The sequence below is a fragment of the Bos indicus genome, chromosome 8 (genome assembly GCF_029378745.1).
Source record: "Bos indicus isolate NIAB-ARS_2022 breed Sahiwal x Tharparkar chromosome 8, NIAB-ARS_B.indTharparkar_mat_pri_1.0, whole genome shotgun sequence".
Taxonomy (NCBI): domain Eukaryota; kingdom Metazoa; phylum Chordata; class Mammalia; order Artiodactyla; family Bovidae; genus Bos; species Bos indicus.
This window is the reverse complement of record NC_091767.1, coordinates 43624173-43641205: the sequence shown is the minus strand read 5'-3', so window position 1 is coordinate 43641205 and position 17033 is coordinate 43624173. Positions and strand designations below refer to the sequence as shown.

General features: G+C 44.6%; 1 protein-coding gene across 2 annotated transcripts in view; it reads left to right on the top strand.

The window, feature by feature from the left end:
- The first annotated feature begins 546 nt into the window (after window positions 1-546).
- DMRT1 (doublesex and mab-3 related transcription factor 1) overlaps window positions 547-17033 on the top strand; it is a 96499-nt gene continuing 80012 nt past the window's right edge. Inside the window, exons 1-2 of one of the 2 annotated variants that reach the window (XM_070794602.1) lie at window positions 547-1011; window positions 4383-4572. In XM_070794602.1, coding sequence (XP_070650703.1) covers window positions 712-1011; window positions 4383-4572 — 490 coding nt within the window. In that variant the 5' untranslated portion in view covers window positions 547-711. The remainder of the gene's footprint in view (window positions 1012-4382; window positions 4573-17033) is intronic. The other variant, XM_070794603.1, reaches the window with a different exon arrangement.

The window sequence follows — 17033 nt, the reverse complement described above, 5'->3', positions numbered from 1 at the left end:
ACCGGAGAACAGGCCCAATTTGGGGTGCGCATGGACCCACTCTCCCACTGTGGGTCTTATTTGCTGATATAACTGCAGAGGCTTCTCTTTGTTCAGGCCTTCAGCCTCAGACTTATCTTAAATGAGGAAGAAACTGCTTTCTGAGCTGGCCTCTGTCAGTCTGTCTTATGGAACTTGCAGAAGGGCGTCGCTGGGGGGAAGGGAGCGGGAGGATTCCAGAGGGGGGTCTGCACCTCCTCCCAGCAGCCTGCACAGCTACCTTGCTGAGCTGGAGCCCAGCTTCCTCAGTACAGCGTGTTCTGGCAGCCCGTGCACCCCGGGGAGCACCCCTGCTCCAGGTGTGCGCTCGCAGTAGCCCTCCAGCACTGCCCTCGGTGTTTGCAGCTCCTGCAAGCTTGCACGCAGCGGGAGCCGAGTGGCTAGAACTGGGGGGTGGTGGGCGTGACGGCGCTCCTTAGAGCTCTCGCCCGCCCAGGCAGTCCCGGGAACGTTCTGAAAAGTATCCAGAAGTTCTGTGCCGCGCGCGCGCGCGCGCAAATAAAGGGCACAACCCCCCACGTCTCTGGGCGTTGCGAGTCCCGACCTCGCCAGTCCAGCTGCGCCTCCGGCTGCAGAACGTACGCGTTCTGCGCCTCCTCCTCTCCAGCCTCGCCGTCGGCCGGGTGACCCCCTTGCAGCTACCGGAGAGTCTGCGCTTCTCCTTGGGGCACCATGCCCAACGATGATGCGTATAGCAAGCCCTCCGCACCGTCGGAGGCCCCGCAAACCCCGGGGGCACCACCGCAGGGCAAGGCCGGGGGCGGCGGCGGCGGTAGCGGATCCGACTCGGGAGCGTCGGGCACGGGCGCCGTCTCGGGCAAGAAGTCTCCGCGGCTGCCCAAGTGCGCGCGGTGCCGCAACCACGGCTACGCGTCGCCGCTCAAGGGCCACAAGCGTTTCTGCATGTGGCGGGACTGCCAGTGCAAGAAGTGCAACCTGATAGCAGAGAGACAACGCGTGATGGCCGCGCAGGTGAGTGCGGGCGTCCGGAACCGGGCTTCAGCCCCGAATTTTTCGAGTAAAGCCCCTGGGGTCCCTGGGGCGCCATGTGGGGTTCTGAAGGAAGGTGGCGGTGCTTGCCGACAGCCACTGCGCGCTCGGGGCCGGGGGTCCTAGCCACGCTCCGATGTTGCGCTCCGAGGGCCTGGACTCGTCTCCGATGCCGCAGGCGGAGCCAGGGGTGCGGGGTTCACTCGGCTCCCGAAGCTCCGGATCCGTGACCCAGCGGGAATTGTGGGGTTCGCCCCTTCGGGGACCCTCTGACTGTCTGACTTTCTCTTTCAGAGCTAGCTGAGAGTTGCAGGGTTCGCTCTGCTTGGGAGTCCCCGAGATGCCTAAACTCATTCTCCAGCAGAGAGTTGCGGGGTTCGCGCTGCTAGGGAAGGGGTCCCCGGGATCTCTGACCCCGCCTCCAGCAGCGAGTTGTGGTGTTCGGCCCTTCGGGGAGCCCTAGGCATCCGACCTCACTCTCTGAGCAGAGTTGGGGGGCTTGCTCCCTCGGATCCTTGACTCCGCCTCGAGCAGGGAGCTTATAATTGGGTGGGGGTGTTGGACGGTGCCTTCTCGGGTTCTGGTTAGGGGGAAGCAGAGACCCGGCCGGCCGCAGCTTCTGCGGATAACGCGTCGCGGCGGGAGTCTGCTTTTCTGGAAAAGTCGCCCTAACGGACGCCGGCGCGGCGTGGTCCTCGCTGTGCTCTTGGCGCTCTTTTTCGTATTCGCCGCGGTGGATCCTGGCTCAGCCATTTTGAGCACTAGGGAAATTTCATTTGCGCTTTAAAGTTTGCTGTCTCGACCGAAGATATTCAAGTACCGGTTACTTTGAATGTGTTTTAAAACACACTTAAGAATTTTAAACGACCACGCAGAGGAGAAAATGCAAGCGTTTGAGGTTTTGTCTGCTGTGGGGCAGTACTTTTGTACCTTAACAGAAATAAAGTCGTTGGTATCCTGAAAGAATTTTTAGAAGAGAATAATACACATTCTTTACAGCTAAAAGTTGTCCCATCCTTTTAAAACAGGTTATTTACAATGAAATATTACAAAGAAATGTTTATTAACGACGTGCTATTTTTGGTTAGGAACGGATAAATATCCTCCACTGAAAATGATATCAGTAAGAGCCTTGAACAGGACTTAACATTCTTAGAGATTATACTTTTTATATACACCCATTTTTTAAAAATGTTTTAAAATAGGTAGATTCGGTCTTCACAGACTATGAGGGAAGTCATGGAAATACAGGTTGTTTTACTTGGTATTCTTTATTGGTTTTTAGCTTAATCTATAGTGGAAAAGAATACACTGAATATAGCATTTAAATGCATCACTGAACTTACTGGAAAAAAAAAACAACGGCATTTAGTCGTTTTTGTAGGTAGAAAATTTTTTTCTGAATATTTAGCTGCTGGCTTTAATATTTAGTGTGGAGAGTATGCTTGGGAGGGGGATTTTTCTCATAATGTAAGAAAAATATGCATCCGAGTAGGGCCATTACCCACTCCAGTGTTCTTGCCTGGAGAGTCCCAGGGACGGGGAAGCCTGCTGGGCTGCTGTCTATGGGGTCGCACAAAGTCCGACACGACTGAAGCGACTTAGCAGCAGGGCCATTAAGTTTGAATAAGCTGTATTAGTAGGAGTACTAATTTGTAAGGAGGCTGTTCGCTATGTTAAAAACAAAAGGAGCTAAAAATTATTTTAATAGTATAAAACGAGTGTTTTCCACACCAGAAGGCTTGTGCTGTGCTGAGTGAAATCCTTTAAACAGCTATGTAACAATCATTCTAAAATAGCTTGAAATTGATCTTAAGAGCCTAAAATGCATTTTTAAATCAATTGCCTCACCTTCCATATTTAAATAACATTTCCTAAGAGCCCTTGAGAGGTCTTTGTAAAAGTGTTTTTAGTTTATGGACTGTATAATACTCTATATGTTGTGTGCATGTGTGAGATTTGTGTAAACCAGGGCTTTTTAAAGTGCACTTTTTTGTTGCATTGACATACTTCACAAGTTCATGGGTATTCTTTTAAACATTTGTGGTCAAATCCTTAATATTCTGTTTCTAAATTTGGTTAATAATAGAAAACTCAAGACTTAAACTTAATTATTCAATCTTATATTCAAAGATTTTTTTTTAAGTTGAAGACTCCTCTTGTTAGGAGTAAAATTACTTCCAAGTTAACCATCTTTCTCAATTTAAAGACTACAGTTTTCCTAAAACAGTCTGTAAATTGTAGTTATGCTTCTGGTTCACCATTTTGATGTCAACTTTTTGGCCTGTATTTCAGCCTCTGAGGTACAGGTGCTTCCCTTTCTTGTTCCATTATCACCAGTGGTCACTTTCAACAGAAAGTCTGCCTTTTTCGGTTACTTGTAAACAAAAATACAATTTTTTTTTTTTTTTGGACACAACTTTTCAACCTTTCACTGTTCTTTAAAAGAAGAGGGACCATGAGTAGTGTCTTAGGTATGCTGGGTCCTTTCCAGCCCCCACTGGGAGATATCACACCTGCTTTCTCCTTTTCTCTCCACCTCCACCTCTTTCCCCAGGGACTTCCAACACCATGTTGCAGCCCCTTTTCCCCATTGCTTCCCTCCACAATCCCTCCACCCCACCGAATAGGGCTCTGTGGGTTTCCTGAGCCTCTGCCTTCACTGTCTACCCTGCTCCCGTGTCGGGGGTAGTTCTGCCCCTTCATCCTTGCCTGTCAGGCTTCACTCATGCGGCTCTTCACGGCCCCGTTGCAGCACCACCTCCGCTCATCCTTGCACTTAAAGCCCCTTTTGTGCCTGTCTTGTGGTGGTTCACGTTTTGTCTTGAATTGTAGTTGTGTGTTTGCTTCGTGTCTCTCCTTTTAAACAGTGAGTACCTTGGGATCTAATCTAATCTTACTATATCTTGCTGATCGAGGTTCCTAATACAGTGGCCTTTTCCATATTTGTGGAAGCAAGCAATGAGTGATCCCATTCTCCTTCCTTCCTAATCTGTCAGTGCTGACTTCTGCTCTTCACTTTGAATTCCTCTGCTAACTGCAGCTTTTTCTCTTCCAATCTTTCCTCCTAGTCTACACACACATTTGTTTATTGAAAAGTTTTTGAGCACTCACTCAAAGCTCTAAAGGACCTCTGACTCTCAACCATTTTTCAGCTTTGGCTGCACATCAGAGTTACCTGGGTGGCTATAAAAAGAAATTGGGGGTGGGGGAAGAAATGAAGGATTCTCAGACCTCATCCCTGGAGGTAATGGATGGAGGTCTCTGGGATGGGCAGGGCTTCAGTGGTTTTGGCAAAGCTGTAGGAGTGATTTTGGGGTGCTGGAGGGTGACCCACTGCCCTGTGCTTCCAGGTGGCCCTAAGACGGCAGCAGGCCCAGGAAGAGGAATTGGGGATCAGTCACCCCATCCCGCTGCCCAGCACGGCTGAACTGATGGTCAAGAGAGAGAACAGCAGCGGCAACCCGTGCCTGATGATTGAGAGCAGCAGCTCCTCGCAGCCGCCACCGGCCAGCACCCCCAGCACGGCAGCTCCAGGTCCAGGTAAGCCTGTGGGCCCGCTGGAGGGAAGAAGGGTGTGGCCACAAAGACAGAGCCTCAGGATGGTTCTGAGTCCCAGAGCACATGTAGAGCTTAGAGGGTTTCTTAAAAGATCCTGCCTCTGAAGGTTTGTTTTGGCTGCCTCACAAAGGAGGTGGGCCTGAATTCTAGAACCAGAAGTTCGACAGCTTCACTTTCCTGTTGTTTTTTTGCCAAGGCTGAATCTGGACAGAGTCAAAATCACAGAATACCGGAGAAGTTAGTCCAGAATTCATCTCAGTCAGCCCCTTCCATTCACGGGATCCTCCTGGTGGGAGCCAAAGATCCTTGTTTCCTAAAGCTGAAAGTCCTTTCTCTGGGAAGGACTGCAATTCCACTTGGGGAACATATCTAAAAAAAACAGATTCTGGGTTCTGAGTTTCCACAGACACTGGAATTGAGGCAAGGCATGTCTCATTGGCTTGAATTCTCTCTCATGCGCTAAGAGTATATCAGGGGCTAGAGATGTATACTGATTGATTTCATTCTTAGAAGAAGGAGGTGTTCATTCTGTTTTATACTATGTGAAAATTGAGGTATAAAAAGTTTTAGTGACTGGCTACATCTGTCAGACTAAAAGTACCTGAATGGATCCATCTGCCTCCAAATCTCACAGTGCTTACTGCACTGGATCTGTAAATTACCTTGAGAATCATGGTGCTCTAGAGCTGCACTGCCCAACATGGAAGCCTCTAGCCTCATTGGGCTGCTTAAATTTAATTACAATGAAGTAAAATTAAAACTTTTATCCAGAGAAGATATACAAGTGGTAGAAACCTCAAGGAAAGATCTTGATACCATTAGTCATTAGGGAAATGCAAATCGAAGCTATAATGAGATACCACCTCATACCAGTTAGGATGCTTACCATCAGAAAACCAGATAATAACAATATTGGTGAAGATGTAGGAAAAATTGGAACTTTTGTGCACAGTTAGTAGGAATGTAAAACGGTACAGCTGCTATCAAAAACAGTATGGTGATTTCTCAGAAGTTAAAAATAGAATTATCACATGATCCAGCAATTCCACTTCTGAGTGCATACTGAAAAGAATTGAAAACAGCATCTTAAAGAGGTATTTCTACATCCATGTTCATAGCAGCATTATGCATAATAGCTAAAATGTGGAAGCACCTCAGGTGTCCACTGACAGATGAATGGAAGCGCAAAATGTGGTAAAAAGAAAACTATTTAGCCTGAAAAAGACGGAAATTTTGACACATGCTACAGCATGGATGAACCTTGAGGACTTTATGCTAAATGAAATAAACCAGTCACAAAAAGACAAATACTGTATGATTCCACTTACATACTCGAAGTAATCAAAATCTTAGAGACAGAAGGTAGATTGGTGGTTGTCACAGGCTGGGGGGAGAGGGGAATAGAGGGTTATTGTTTAGTGAGTATAGGGTTTCAGTTTTACGAGGTGGAAAGAGCTATGGAGATGGATGATGGTGATGGTTGCAATACATCACAAATGTAGTTAGTATCACTGAACTGTGCACTCAAAGATGGTTGAGATGTTTGTTTTTATGTTGTATGTATTTTACAACAGTAAAAATAAATTTAAAAATTTTAAACATTTAGTTTCTCAGTTGCGCTAGTCGTATTTCAGATGTTCAACAGGCACATACGTAGCTAAAGCTGGCCATATGGGATAGTATGTGCTTCCATTTCTCACAAAGTTCCGTTTAATGGCACTGGTCTAGAATACAGGAGCTCTAAGAAGCTCACCAAACTAGATCTGCAACATCCCATTGGCAAATATAAAGACATATATTTCATACTAAATATACCCGCTGAGATTCACAGAATCTTGAGCCTTCTAAGGCTCCATGAAATGTAACCTTGGAGTAGGTTTTAAGTAAACTTTTCATAAGTTAGTTTGCTGTGCTTAATCACTGGGCTAAAGTTGTCAGCTACCTCAGTTCAGTTCAGTCGCTCATTCTTTGCGACCCCATGAATTGCAGCCAGGCCTCCCTGTCCATCACCAACTCCCGGAGTTCACCAAACTCACGTCCATCGAGTCGGTGATGCCATCCAGCCATCTCATCCTCTGTCGTCCCCTTCTCCGCCTGCCCCCAATCCCTCCCAGCATCAGAGTCTTTTTCAATGAGTCAACTCTTCGCATGAGGTAGCTAAAGTACTGGAGTTTCAGCTTTAGCATCATTCCCTCCAAAGAAATCCCAGGGCTGATCTCCTTCAGAATGGACTGGCTGGATCTCCTTGCAGTCCAAGGGACTCTCAAGAGTCTTCTCCAGCACCACAGTTCAAAAGCATCAATTCTTCGGCGCTCAGCCTTCTTCACAGTCCAACTCTCACATCCATACATGACCACAGGAAAAACCATAGCCTTGACTAGACGGACCTTTGTTGGCAAAGTAATGTCTCTGCTTTTTAATATGCTGTCTAGGTTGGTCATAACTTTCCTTCCAAGGAGTAAGCGTCTTTTAATTTCATGGCTGCACTCACCATCTGCAGTGATTTTGGAGCCCCAAAAAATAAAGTCTGACACTGTTTCCCCATCTATTTCTCATGAAGTGATGGGACCAGATGCCATGATCTTAGTTTTCTGAATGTTGAGCTTTAAGATAACTTTATTACTCTCCTCTTTCACTTTCATCAAGAGGCTTTTTAGTTCCTCTTCACTTTCTGCCATAAGGATGGTGTCATCTGCATATCTGAGGTTATTGATATTTCTCCTGGCAATCTTGATTCCAGCTTGTGCTTCCTCCAGCCCAGCGTTTCTTATGATGTACTCTGCATGTAAGTTAAATAAGCAGGGTGATAATATACAGCCTTGACGTACTCCTTTTCCTATTTGGAACCAGTCTGTTGTTCCATGTCCAGTTCTATATGTTGCTTCCTGACCTGCATATAGGTTTCTCAAGAGACAGGTCAGGTGGTCTGGTATTCCCATCTCTTTCAGAATTTTCCACAGTTTATTGTGATCCACACAGTCAAAGGCTTTGGTCAGCTGCCTAGTTGTCATTAAATAGCTGTGCAACTTTAGACAAGTAACTTAAGCTCTCTGGTGGTCTTGTTTCCTCTTCTCAAAAATGAGGGATGAGCTCTTTGAGGCTTTTTAAGATCCTCAGAGTCTTGACTATTATAAAGAAGAAGATTAGAGGGCACCAGAGAAGCCAGGTGAGCGACAGAGTTACAGTACCTGCTGCAGGCAGGTGTGTCTGCGCACCTATCCTTGGGTGTGTTCCTGGGGCTACAGAATCTCTAGCTAACAAAGGGGATGGTATTATTTTCTTGTTTTAGCTTTGTTGTGCATAAAACATATTTATAGCCGTTTCAGAACTTTCCTTTTCATAAGAAGGGAAGGAGTATATCTATCAGAAATATGATTCTCACACTTTGGAATTTTAAGCTGTACCTAATTACCAGAAGATAGTATCGAGTCAGGGCAGACCTGGCGGATTCAGCTGGAGGTCTGATACGGGAATGGTGGTGGGGGTGCCAGAGGAGTAGAGAGGGGAGTAGCTCATTTGATGTTCACAAATATCTTAGGAAGTAGGAATTACTATTCCTATTTACAGATAAGGAAACCAGTGGTAAGGAAACTGCCCCAGAATAAGGCTGAGTTGAGCTGGGATTCAGTCCAGGTCTGTCCCATCCCAGAGCCCACGGATTTGCCGCCTGCCTGTGAAGGGAGGTTGTGAGAATAGTTGCTGTGTTTTCTTGGAAAATGGACAGTTATGATTAGAGTTTATGGTTTAATCCTCAGACGGGATTTAGGGCTTATGGGCAAATCGAAACACAGCAGGGGCAGCACCATTCTCGGTTGGCACAGGAAGCTGCAGCCGTTGGTGTTCACAGGGAGAAATACAGGGACAGGCCCGTGATGGATCAGCATTAGTCCTGGGCATTTTGTTGGGAACCATGGGTGAACTTGGCCTACCCTGCTGTATCCCACATTGCACTTCATGTTTGATTTTATACCCCACCGTGGTGAAGCCTTGAAGGATTTCAGGCTAGATGGAGTTCACAGTGACCAAGAAGTTCTTGCAGGGCATTTCAGAGTGGTGATAGGGAAAGTTACAAATAGAAGCAGCAGAAGAGCATGACAGAAGGTTCAGGGTCAAGGAGGATGTGACCAGATTCCCTTCTTTGCTCCTGGAGCTGATGGACCTTGGAGTCAGTTCAGAGTCTTGAACCAACGCTCCAAGGGAGGGAGTGTGGAAGCCAGTGGTGTGCGGTGCCCTGGGCTCAGCTGAGGGCAGGAGGCTTTGCCTGCTTTGGGAAGATGGGCCCTTCCGAACCAGCCTAGCTCATCTCAGCAGGGCAGGAGCCTCGTCCATCATCATCACTCACAGGACGTCCACCGAAGCCCTTGAGTTGGGATCATGAAATTCTGGGACATGAGCAAGAGGAAAACAGAAATGCCAGTAGAATTAAACTATATAGAGAGAGAAATGGACAAGGCAGTGAAGGGAGGGAGGGATGGAGGAAGAGAGGGAGAGAGAGAGAGAGTGAAGCAGACAAGACAGCTTGAAGGATGTTCCTTGTTTTATGTAGCACATGGGGTGTCCAACTTCCTGCCCTACATCATGTACTACTGACAAATGTGTAACTAAGATTACATCTCTAGAGATAAGAATTTCTTTAAAATAACATTTAGCTTTATGCAGGAATTGGTAAACATTTATAGAGTACAAAAACATACTCAATGACTACGTTCCAAACCCCAACTTGTGGGTCTTCTATTTGTTACCTCAGGATTACAGGTGGAAGCTTTACCTGTCTGTCTATTGTTTTCCTGTGTATATGTATATCTATAATGTATATATTTAACATAGCAGGAGTATATTGCTTCCACTTGTGTGTAGTTTTTTTTTTAATATAAAACCATGGCATTTTTTAATGGCCTGGTATTCCGTTATATCAATGTGGAACGCTAGGATTTGCAGTTATTTTGTGAAAGGTGAAAGTTGTAATGGAACGGTGCAGCCCACCAACTGGCTCCCACGAAGGGGCAGGTTGCTCACTTTCTCTTTCTAATACATGATGTTGACTGCAAGGGCAGTGTGGCTTAGTGAAATCCAGTAGATGTTTATGTCCTTGAGGCTTCTTAGTTATCTCCTTTTGGCTCCTGAAAGTGCCCAAGAATTATTGCCAAGATTATTGGCTGAATCCTGAGGCCACTGTGAAGGAAATTGAATTTGCTGAATTGTCATTTCATCTATTAGAGAGCTGATCCCTCTGAGTAAGTTAACTTGCCACAATCTCTGCGATCCTTAGCTAAAGATTGGCTAAGCTAGATCAAAACACTGCTGGATGATTCCTCCAACAATGATTATAAAATACTCTATAATTGTGGGTAACACTGTGAAGGAACAACGTTTTGAAGAAATGCTTTGTTCAGTGGTATCTTTTATATGAACAGGATCAGATATGCTAATAAGTGTACTATCAATTAACAAATGATTTCTTCCCAGCCATTTTGGAGGCGTCCAGAAAAAAAGGTGAGCAACTTTAGTTATAAATGACAATGAGTTAATAACAACTTCAGCATTATTTCTATGGTTTTACTTTTTAAATTTTAGCAATACACACACACACACACACATATATATAGTTATCAACTGACTTGAAAAAATCTCATAAGCATAATATATGTAATATATTAATAATATATTTTGAAAGTTATCAGCTGACTTGAAAAAAAAATCTCATAAGCATTCCTCCTCTTTGACATGTGGGCTCCTTCCTATTTATTTCATACTGCATTTTGCTTTTCCTTAGCCTCCTGTGCAGCAAGTAGAAAGAAGGCCATTTTACCTAGAGCTTATGCTAAAGTCTCCATAATTCTTGGCTCTTCTGTGCAGAGCTGTCAGATGAAGGGCTGCATTGTAGAGAATTTGGTTTGGCATATGTGTCCTTTGTAAGTGAGAACCTGAATGTTATCTCCTGGGGCCCTCCCTTCTGGAGCACCCTGGGCTTCCACACACACTCGCATTCACACTCCCCCATGCTGAGCCGCCTCCTGCCGTCTCAGGCCTTCCCCCACTGCCCAGCGCGTGTGACCTGTGACCTGTGGCTTGCTTTCACTCACCTTTCCCCTGTTAGGTCAGCCAGGCCTGTGTCTGATATTGACAGGACACCCTCCTTCACTTCTCTTCCTTAGCTAGCAGTAACTCCACTTCAGCACAGAGAAAGAACTCATTCGGTAGGCAGCACGTGCCTTCCTGCTTGTGTGCTTTCTAAGGGTTCAAATGCTGTACAAACATGCAGTGTGGTAGTTTTAAAATGGAATAATGTCCCAATGCAGTTTTTTGCCAGTGAGAAATGACTGATGAACTAACAGCTGAAGATGTTGAGTTATTTAAGTTTCTTTAAAAATAAACTTTATTCATTAGAGAAGTTACAGATTTACAGCAAAATTTAGAGGAAGGTATAGAGATTGCCCATACATCCCCTGCCCCCACACGTAGACAGTGCCCCCATTATCAGCATCCCCTACCAAAAGTACATCTGTTACGACTGATGAGCGACACAGACATGCCACCATCACCAAGTCCAGAGTGTTAACTCTTGGTGGTGTACATTCTCTGAATAAATGATGGTGTGTACCCATTATTATAGTATCATACCAAGTAGTTTTGCTGCTCTAAAAATCTCCTGTGGAGTTAAAGTATTTCAGTTTTTATCTTTGCACTTTTCCATGTTGCACAGAAAGAAGCATTTCAAATGAAAAACCTAAACATTTTACCAATTTAGCTTGAGAGCCGATATTTCTAGGATTCTGGCCACTTAGATGAGATGAGCTCCATTTGATTTTAGACAGAGCTCAATTTCAAGTTGATGGAAGATGTGGAAATTGGGTTTAAAAAGGCCTTCAGATAAAAGTATTCCCCAATTTTATTTTCAGAGTCAAAGAAATTTCCAGAATGTTTAATGAAATGAAATCTCCTTAAACTGAAGTAAGAATAGGAGGCTTGAATGAAAGAAAACCCTTAAGATTAATTGTACTGATCATTTTGATGGCCTAGTATAACATCGCAATCAATTTTATTCATTCTAAGGGCAGTCTCTATTTACATGTCAAATATAGCAGTTAATTGACCTGATAGAAATTCTCCATAAACAGTATTTCTATAAAAAAGTTGACAACAAAATATATAGGAAGTAGCCTACTGGTCTACCTTGGCTAGACTGAAAATTCGGAGCCATCAAAAAAGGTAAATACAGTGTTTAAAGTTATAAATTGGTTTTAATTGAAGTATAGTTGACTTAACAGTATTACTAGTTTCAGGTGTACAACATAGTGATTCAATATTTTAATAGATCATACTCCATTTAAAGTTATTACAAAATAAAATTAGTTTTATAACAGTATATGTAAAAAGTCAAAAGAAGCGTGTGACTGATTTGCACTTCTGTCTCCATTGTGAAAATGTAATCTTAAGGGCAGGGATTGCAGTTTATTCATCATGTAACTTTATTACGGTACCTGGCTTTCTAGTACATGGTCAGTAAAGTTTTGCTGAATAAATTAATGACGGTTAAATTTGAAATTTTGTTTTAAAACACTGTGTTAGTGATCATGAACCCACTTACAGATACAGAGTAAAATCACTGATCAGTCTGCAATTTTGGTGATATTTTTAAGTGTTTCTGATTTTTTAGATGCCTAAAAATTCAAATTAGTTTAACAGCCTAAGGTATAATTCATATTCTGCATACTTTGTCTGTTTAAAGTGTACAATTAAGTGCTTTTTTTTTTTTTAAGTAAATTCGCAGAGCCGTGCAACCATCCCTGTAATCTAACTGTGGAGCGTTTTCATCTCCTAAAAGAAACTCTTCCCTTGTAGTCATCTCCGTCTGCTCCTACACTGGGGTCATAGCTGACTTTTTTCACTTAGCCTGATGTTTGCAAGATATACCCCTATTGTAGCCTGTATTAATATTTATTATTCCTTTTTAAAAACTCAATACTACTCCACTGTATGGGTATGGTGAGTTTTTTAATTCATCAGATGAAGGACTTTTGGGTTGCTTACACTTTTTGGCTGTTATGAGCAATGCTTCCATAACATTTTGGTGTCAGTTTTGTATTAATATATGTTGCATTCTCTTGACTATATTCAAAAGACCACAATTTCTGAGGCATATGGTAACACTTCCCAAGTGGTGCTAGTGGTAAAGAATCTACCTGCCAATGCAGGATACATAAGAGAAGTGGTTTCTATCCCTGGGCCGGGAAGATCCCCTGGAGGAGGAAAAGGCAACCCACTCCAGTATTCTTGCCTGGAGAATCCCATGGACAGAGGAGCCTCTCAGGCTACAGTCCATAGGGTCACAAAGAGTCAGACACGACTGAAGCGACTTAGCACACGCGCACACGGTAACACTATGTTTAACTTTTTGAGGAACTGTCAGAGTTTTCCAAAGAGGCTGCACTGTTTTACTACATTCCCACCAGCAGTGTGTGAGAACGTCAGAAAATTCATGCTAAAGTTTTTTAAAATTAAAAGGTAGCATGCCTTCATTCAGGCAGAAACTATAAAGATACAAAACCCAGTCGATGGGTCTTTGGTGACCAGAAGTTTAGATCACGGAGGATTCTCTGGGATTGCATCTTCTTATTACTAGAAATATTAATATATTAATACTGCCTTTAAAAAATTTCCTATTTTCCCTCATTATCGCATATATTTTATAGTGAAAGGAGTAGTGTTTGAGGAATTAAACCACAGAAGAACCTGGTGACTGGTTTTCTTTGTTGTAGTATTGGCTGATAGAAACATTGGTTTGTTTCTGAAGGGCTTAAGCAACTTCCTAGACCTTGGGTGACAAGCATTTCCCCAGAACAAGGGAGAGGGGATTCTACTGCCCTAGAAACGTAGCAAGAACAATTTTTATCTTTGGGCTTCTAAAAGTGGAAGACTGCCATCACTCGTGTGGAAAGCAGAAGAGAAACCCGAGAGCTGGGGAGAATGGACAGCTGTTCTCCACATTACCAGTGAGAAGAGAGTAGATCATAGGTTGTCATAGCTGTTGATAGCATTGGGAAACTTTATAGGTGGTAACGTAAGTGTTGTTGTAGTGCTGTACAGCTTTACATTTGCTGCCGTAGGAGACTTTTGGAATGTCAGAAAGCTCATCTGTGTTAGCTGTTTCTCCTGTCTGTTCCACAGTGTCCCCCCGAGTCCTTGACCCTTGGGTTCCTGGTTATCTGCTGGTTCAGGGATCCTGTCCATTGACTACCCCTTCAGCCACACACTGGATCTTGTGAATGCCTTTCTGTCTGGTCTGTTGTTTTACTAGCTAATTTATTTTTGAAAGATTTTATTGTGGCAAAATATGCAGAACATAAAATTGACCATTTTAACTGTTTTTAAGTGCACAGTTCAGTGGCATTAAGTGTATTCATATTGTTGTGCAACCCTCCTCACCATCCTTCGATAGGGTTTATCTTCCCAAACTGAAAGTCTCAATCTACAGACTGAGAATTCCGCGTTCTCTCCCTCTCATGACCTTTTTGCTGAACACAGCCTCTTTTGTTAGCTTGGCTTTCTTGGCCTCTGGAATCACCTGTAGACTCACATGAGATGATTGCTTTTATCTTGTCAACATCTGTTCTTTCCTTTCTTCCTTCTCCCACGTCTGCAATTTTTGCTTTATTGCTGACTTCTGTCCTTGTTCGTATGCTGTGCTTAGTTGCTCAGTTGTGTCCGACTCTTTGCAATCCCATGGGTTGTAGCCTGCCAGGCTCCTCTGTCCATGGGGATTTTCCAGGCAAGAATACTGGAGTGGGTTGCCATGCCCCCCCCTCCAAGGGATCTTCCCAACCTGGGAATCGAACTGGGGTCTCCTGCATTGCAGGTGGATTCTTTACCAGCTGAGCCACCAGGGAAGCCGATACACCAGTCTAATCTGTGCCTCTTGGGTAATGAGGACTTTTAAACTCCAGTAAAGTCTCTCAGAGGGCTGAGGCCAGTAGAGAAGGGGACCCAGGGTAAGGCCTGATGCGCGATTCTGTGAATTCTGTACCTCTGCCAGGTGATCTGGACTCTGAGCCTAGAAATGCTCTGTGAAGTGCTGTGAAGCCCATGGGCCCCTGGGGGCTGTGGCTGCTGTCTCACTGGTTCTTGACTAGTCATGGTTCCGTTGGCAGTGGTCCCAAGCATCTCTGTAAGTGCGTGTCTGAATTTCTGTCTCAGTCTAAAGGTGTCTTACTTTTCAACTTGTAAAAAAATTCAATGTGATGACCAAATTTGCTGAACCAAATTGTATTTCAAACGCAGTTTCCTCTGGTCTCTCATGTCTGTCGGAGTTTACAATCACTAATCCCGTCTTAGTGTACAATACCTCTGAGCATACTTTTCAGAAAAAAATGCACAAGAAACTCTTAAAAGAGGCTATAAGTAGCTGGTTTGTTGTCAGAAGGAAGTGCCAATTCAGTATTCAAGTAATAGCATATTTTCTGATGTTTATTGGCAGTGAGAGTTCTCAGATATGCTTCAGACACCCAGAGTCAGCTCAGTCCAGTGTATGCTCCCAGCTGACGTGGTATTAATTTCAGCATTTATAAAGCTACCCCCTATTTTTGCATCACCCTTTACTCTGGTCCTGAAGTTGAGGGTTTATCCAAAATACAGTATATGCAGTAATTCTGGGAAGCAGATTGGATCCATCTAACACTAGTAAATGTTTGCTGAACTGAGTTGAATTCATCTTTGCTGATAAGTCGACTGTTTGGCCCAGAGTCCCTCCCTCCCTTTTTCCCTTTCTTCCACCTGTTTCATTTTTCACTTATTCAACAAATATTCATTATGTGACTGCATTGGGTCAGACCCTTTTCTAGGCCTGGGGTATATATCAGTGCCTAAAACATCTGTCTCTTGTGGATCTTGCACGTCTAGCAGGGGAGACAGTGGATAAACAAGTACACCAGTGAGTGAGCAAGATGCTTTCAGAAAGTAGGAGCACTGAGGAGACAGAGTGATGGGATGCATGTGTCTGCAGGGGTCATGGCATTGACAGGGTGGTTAGGGAAAGAGGGCCCCTCGAAGGAGATTGAATCCGAGCTCCTCCTGAGTGACAGTGAGCCATTGTGGTCAAGGTTTGGAGGAAGAGCCAGGCAGGAGGCACTGCAGGGTGAGACGCGCTTAGAGCAGGATGCAGGCTGGTGTGCTCATTGCTGAGCGCAAGGGTGACGTAGCTGGGGGCCACAACTCGCTGGCCCTTGGAGGCCACAGAAGGAGCTGGGATTTTATGCTGAGTGCCATGGGAAGTCACTGGAGTGTTGCAGGGTGTGTGCTGTGGTCTGATTTATTCTCTTCAGAGGTCTCTGCTGCTGTGTGGAGTGTAGTTTGAAGGGGGAGCACGCGAAGACTGCAGTTGCCCAGGCAAAGGGGTGCTGCTTGCACCAGGGTGGTGACAGTAGAGCCGGGAAGAAGTAGGGGACAGGAGGACTGTTTTGAGGGCAAGTTTACATGTAATTTTGGTAGATGTTGCCTGCAGCACTCCCTCCAGAGAGAAGCTGCCATGACACTGGCAGTGCTAGGTTCTGCGGGGCTTTACTAGTCTGAAAGTTTGGTACGTGTTGGGTGGTCAGAAGAATAATGGCCCCCCAGAGAGGTCCTCACCCCTGTCCTGGGGGCTGGTGAAGATGTTACCTTCAGAGCAAAAGGGACTTTGCAGATGTGATTCTAATTCATGGGTCTGCAAGCAGGGTGGACCCCAGATTCCAGGTGGGCCCATTCTAATGCCCTAATCCTTGGAAGTGGAGAACTTTTCCTGGCTGCACCAGAGATGCCACGACAGAAGATGCCAGGAGGTTTCAAAGTCAGGAGAAGACTTGACCACTGTGGCTGGCTTTGAAGATGGAGGAAGGGGGTGCCAAGGCAAAGATTTCAGGAGTTCTCTAGAATCTTGGAACTTAGCTGACAGCCAGTGTAGAAATAGGACTTCAGTCCTACAACCACAGGGAACCGAATTCTTCCAGCATTCTGACTCAGTAGGGTTAAGGATCCTCCCCTGGTGCCCACAGAAACAAACACAGACCCGTTAACACCTTGATTTCAGCCTGGAGAGACCTCGGTCAGACTATGGGCCCAGAAAACTGCAAGAATAATGCATTTGCATTGGTTTAGATGGACAGGGAGGCCTGGCGTGCTGCGATTCACGGCGTCAAAGAGTCGGACACGACTGACCAACTGAACTGAACTGAAAGCTGCTATATCTGTGGCGGTTTGTCACACAGCAATAGAAAACAAATATAGTTGATATAGTTGATATTTCCCCTTTCCTATGTTAGACTGAACATTTTTCCATATGTTACAAGATCATTTGTATTTTTTCTGTGAGCCATCTGTATGTGTCCTTTGTCCATTTCTTTATTGAATTTCTTATCTGAGAGTTCCTCGTTTATTATGGAATTGGCACTTTGTGATATGAGTTGCAATCC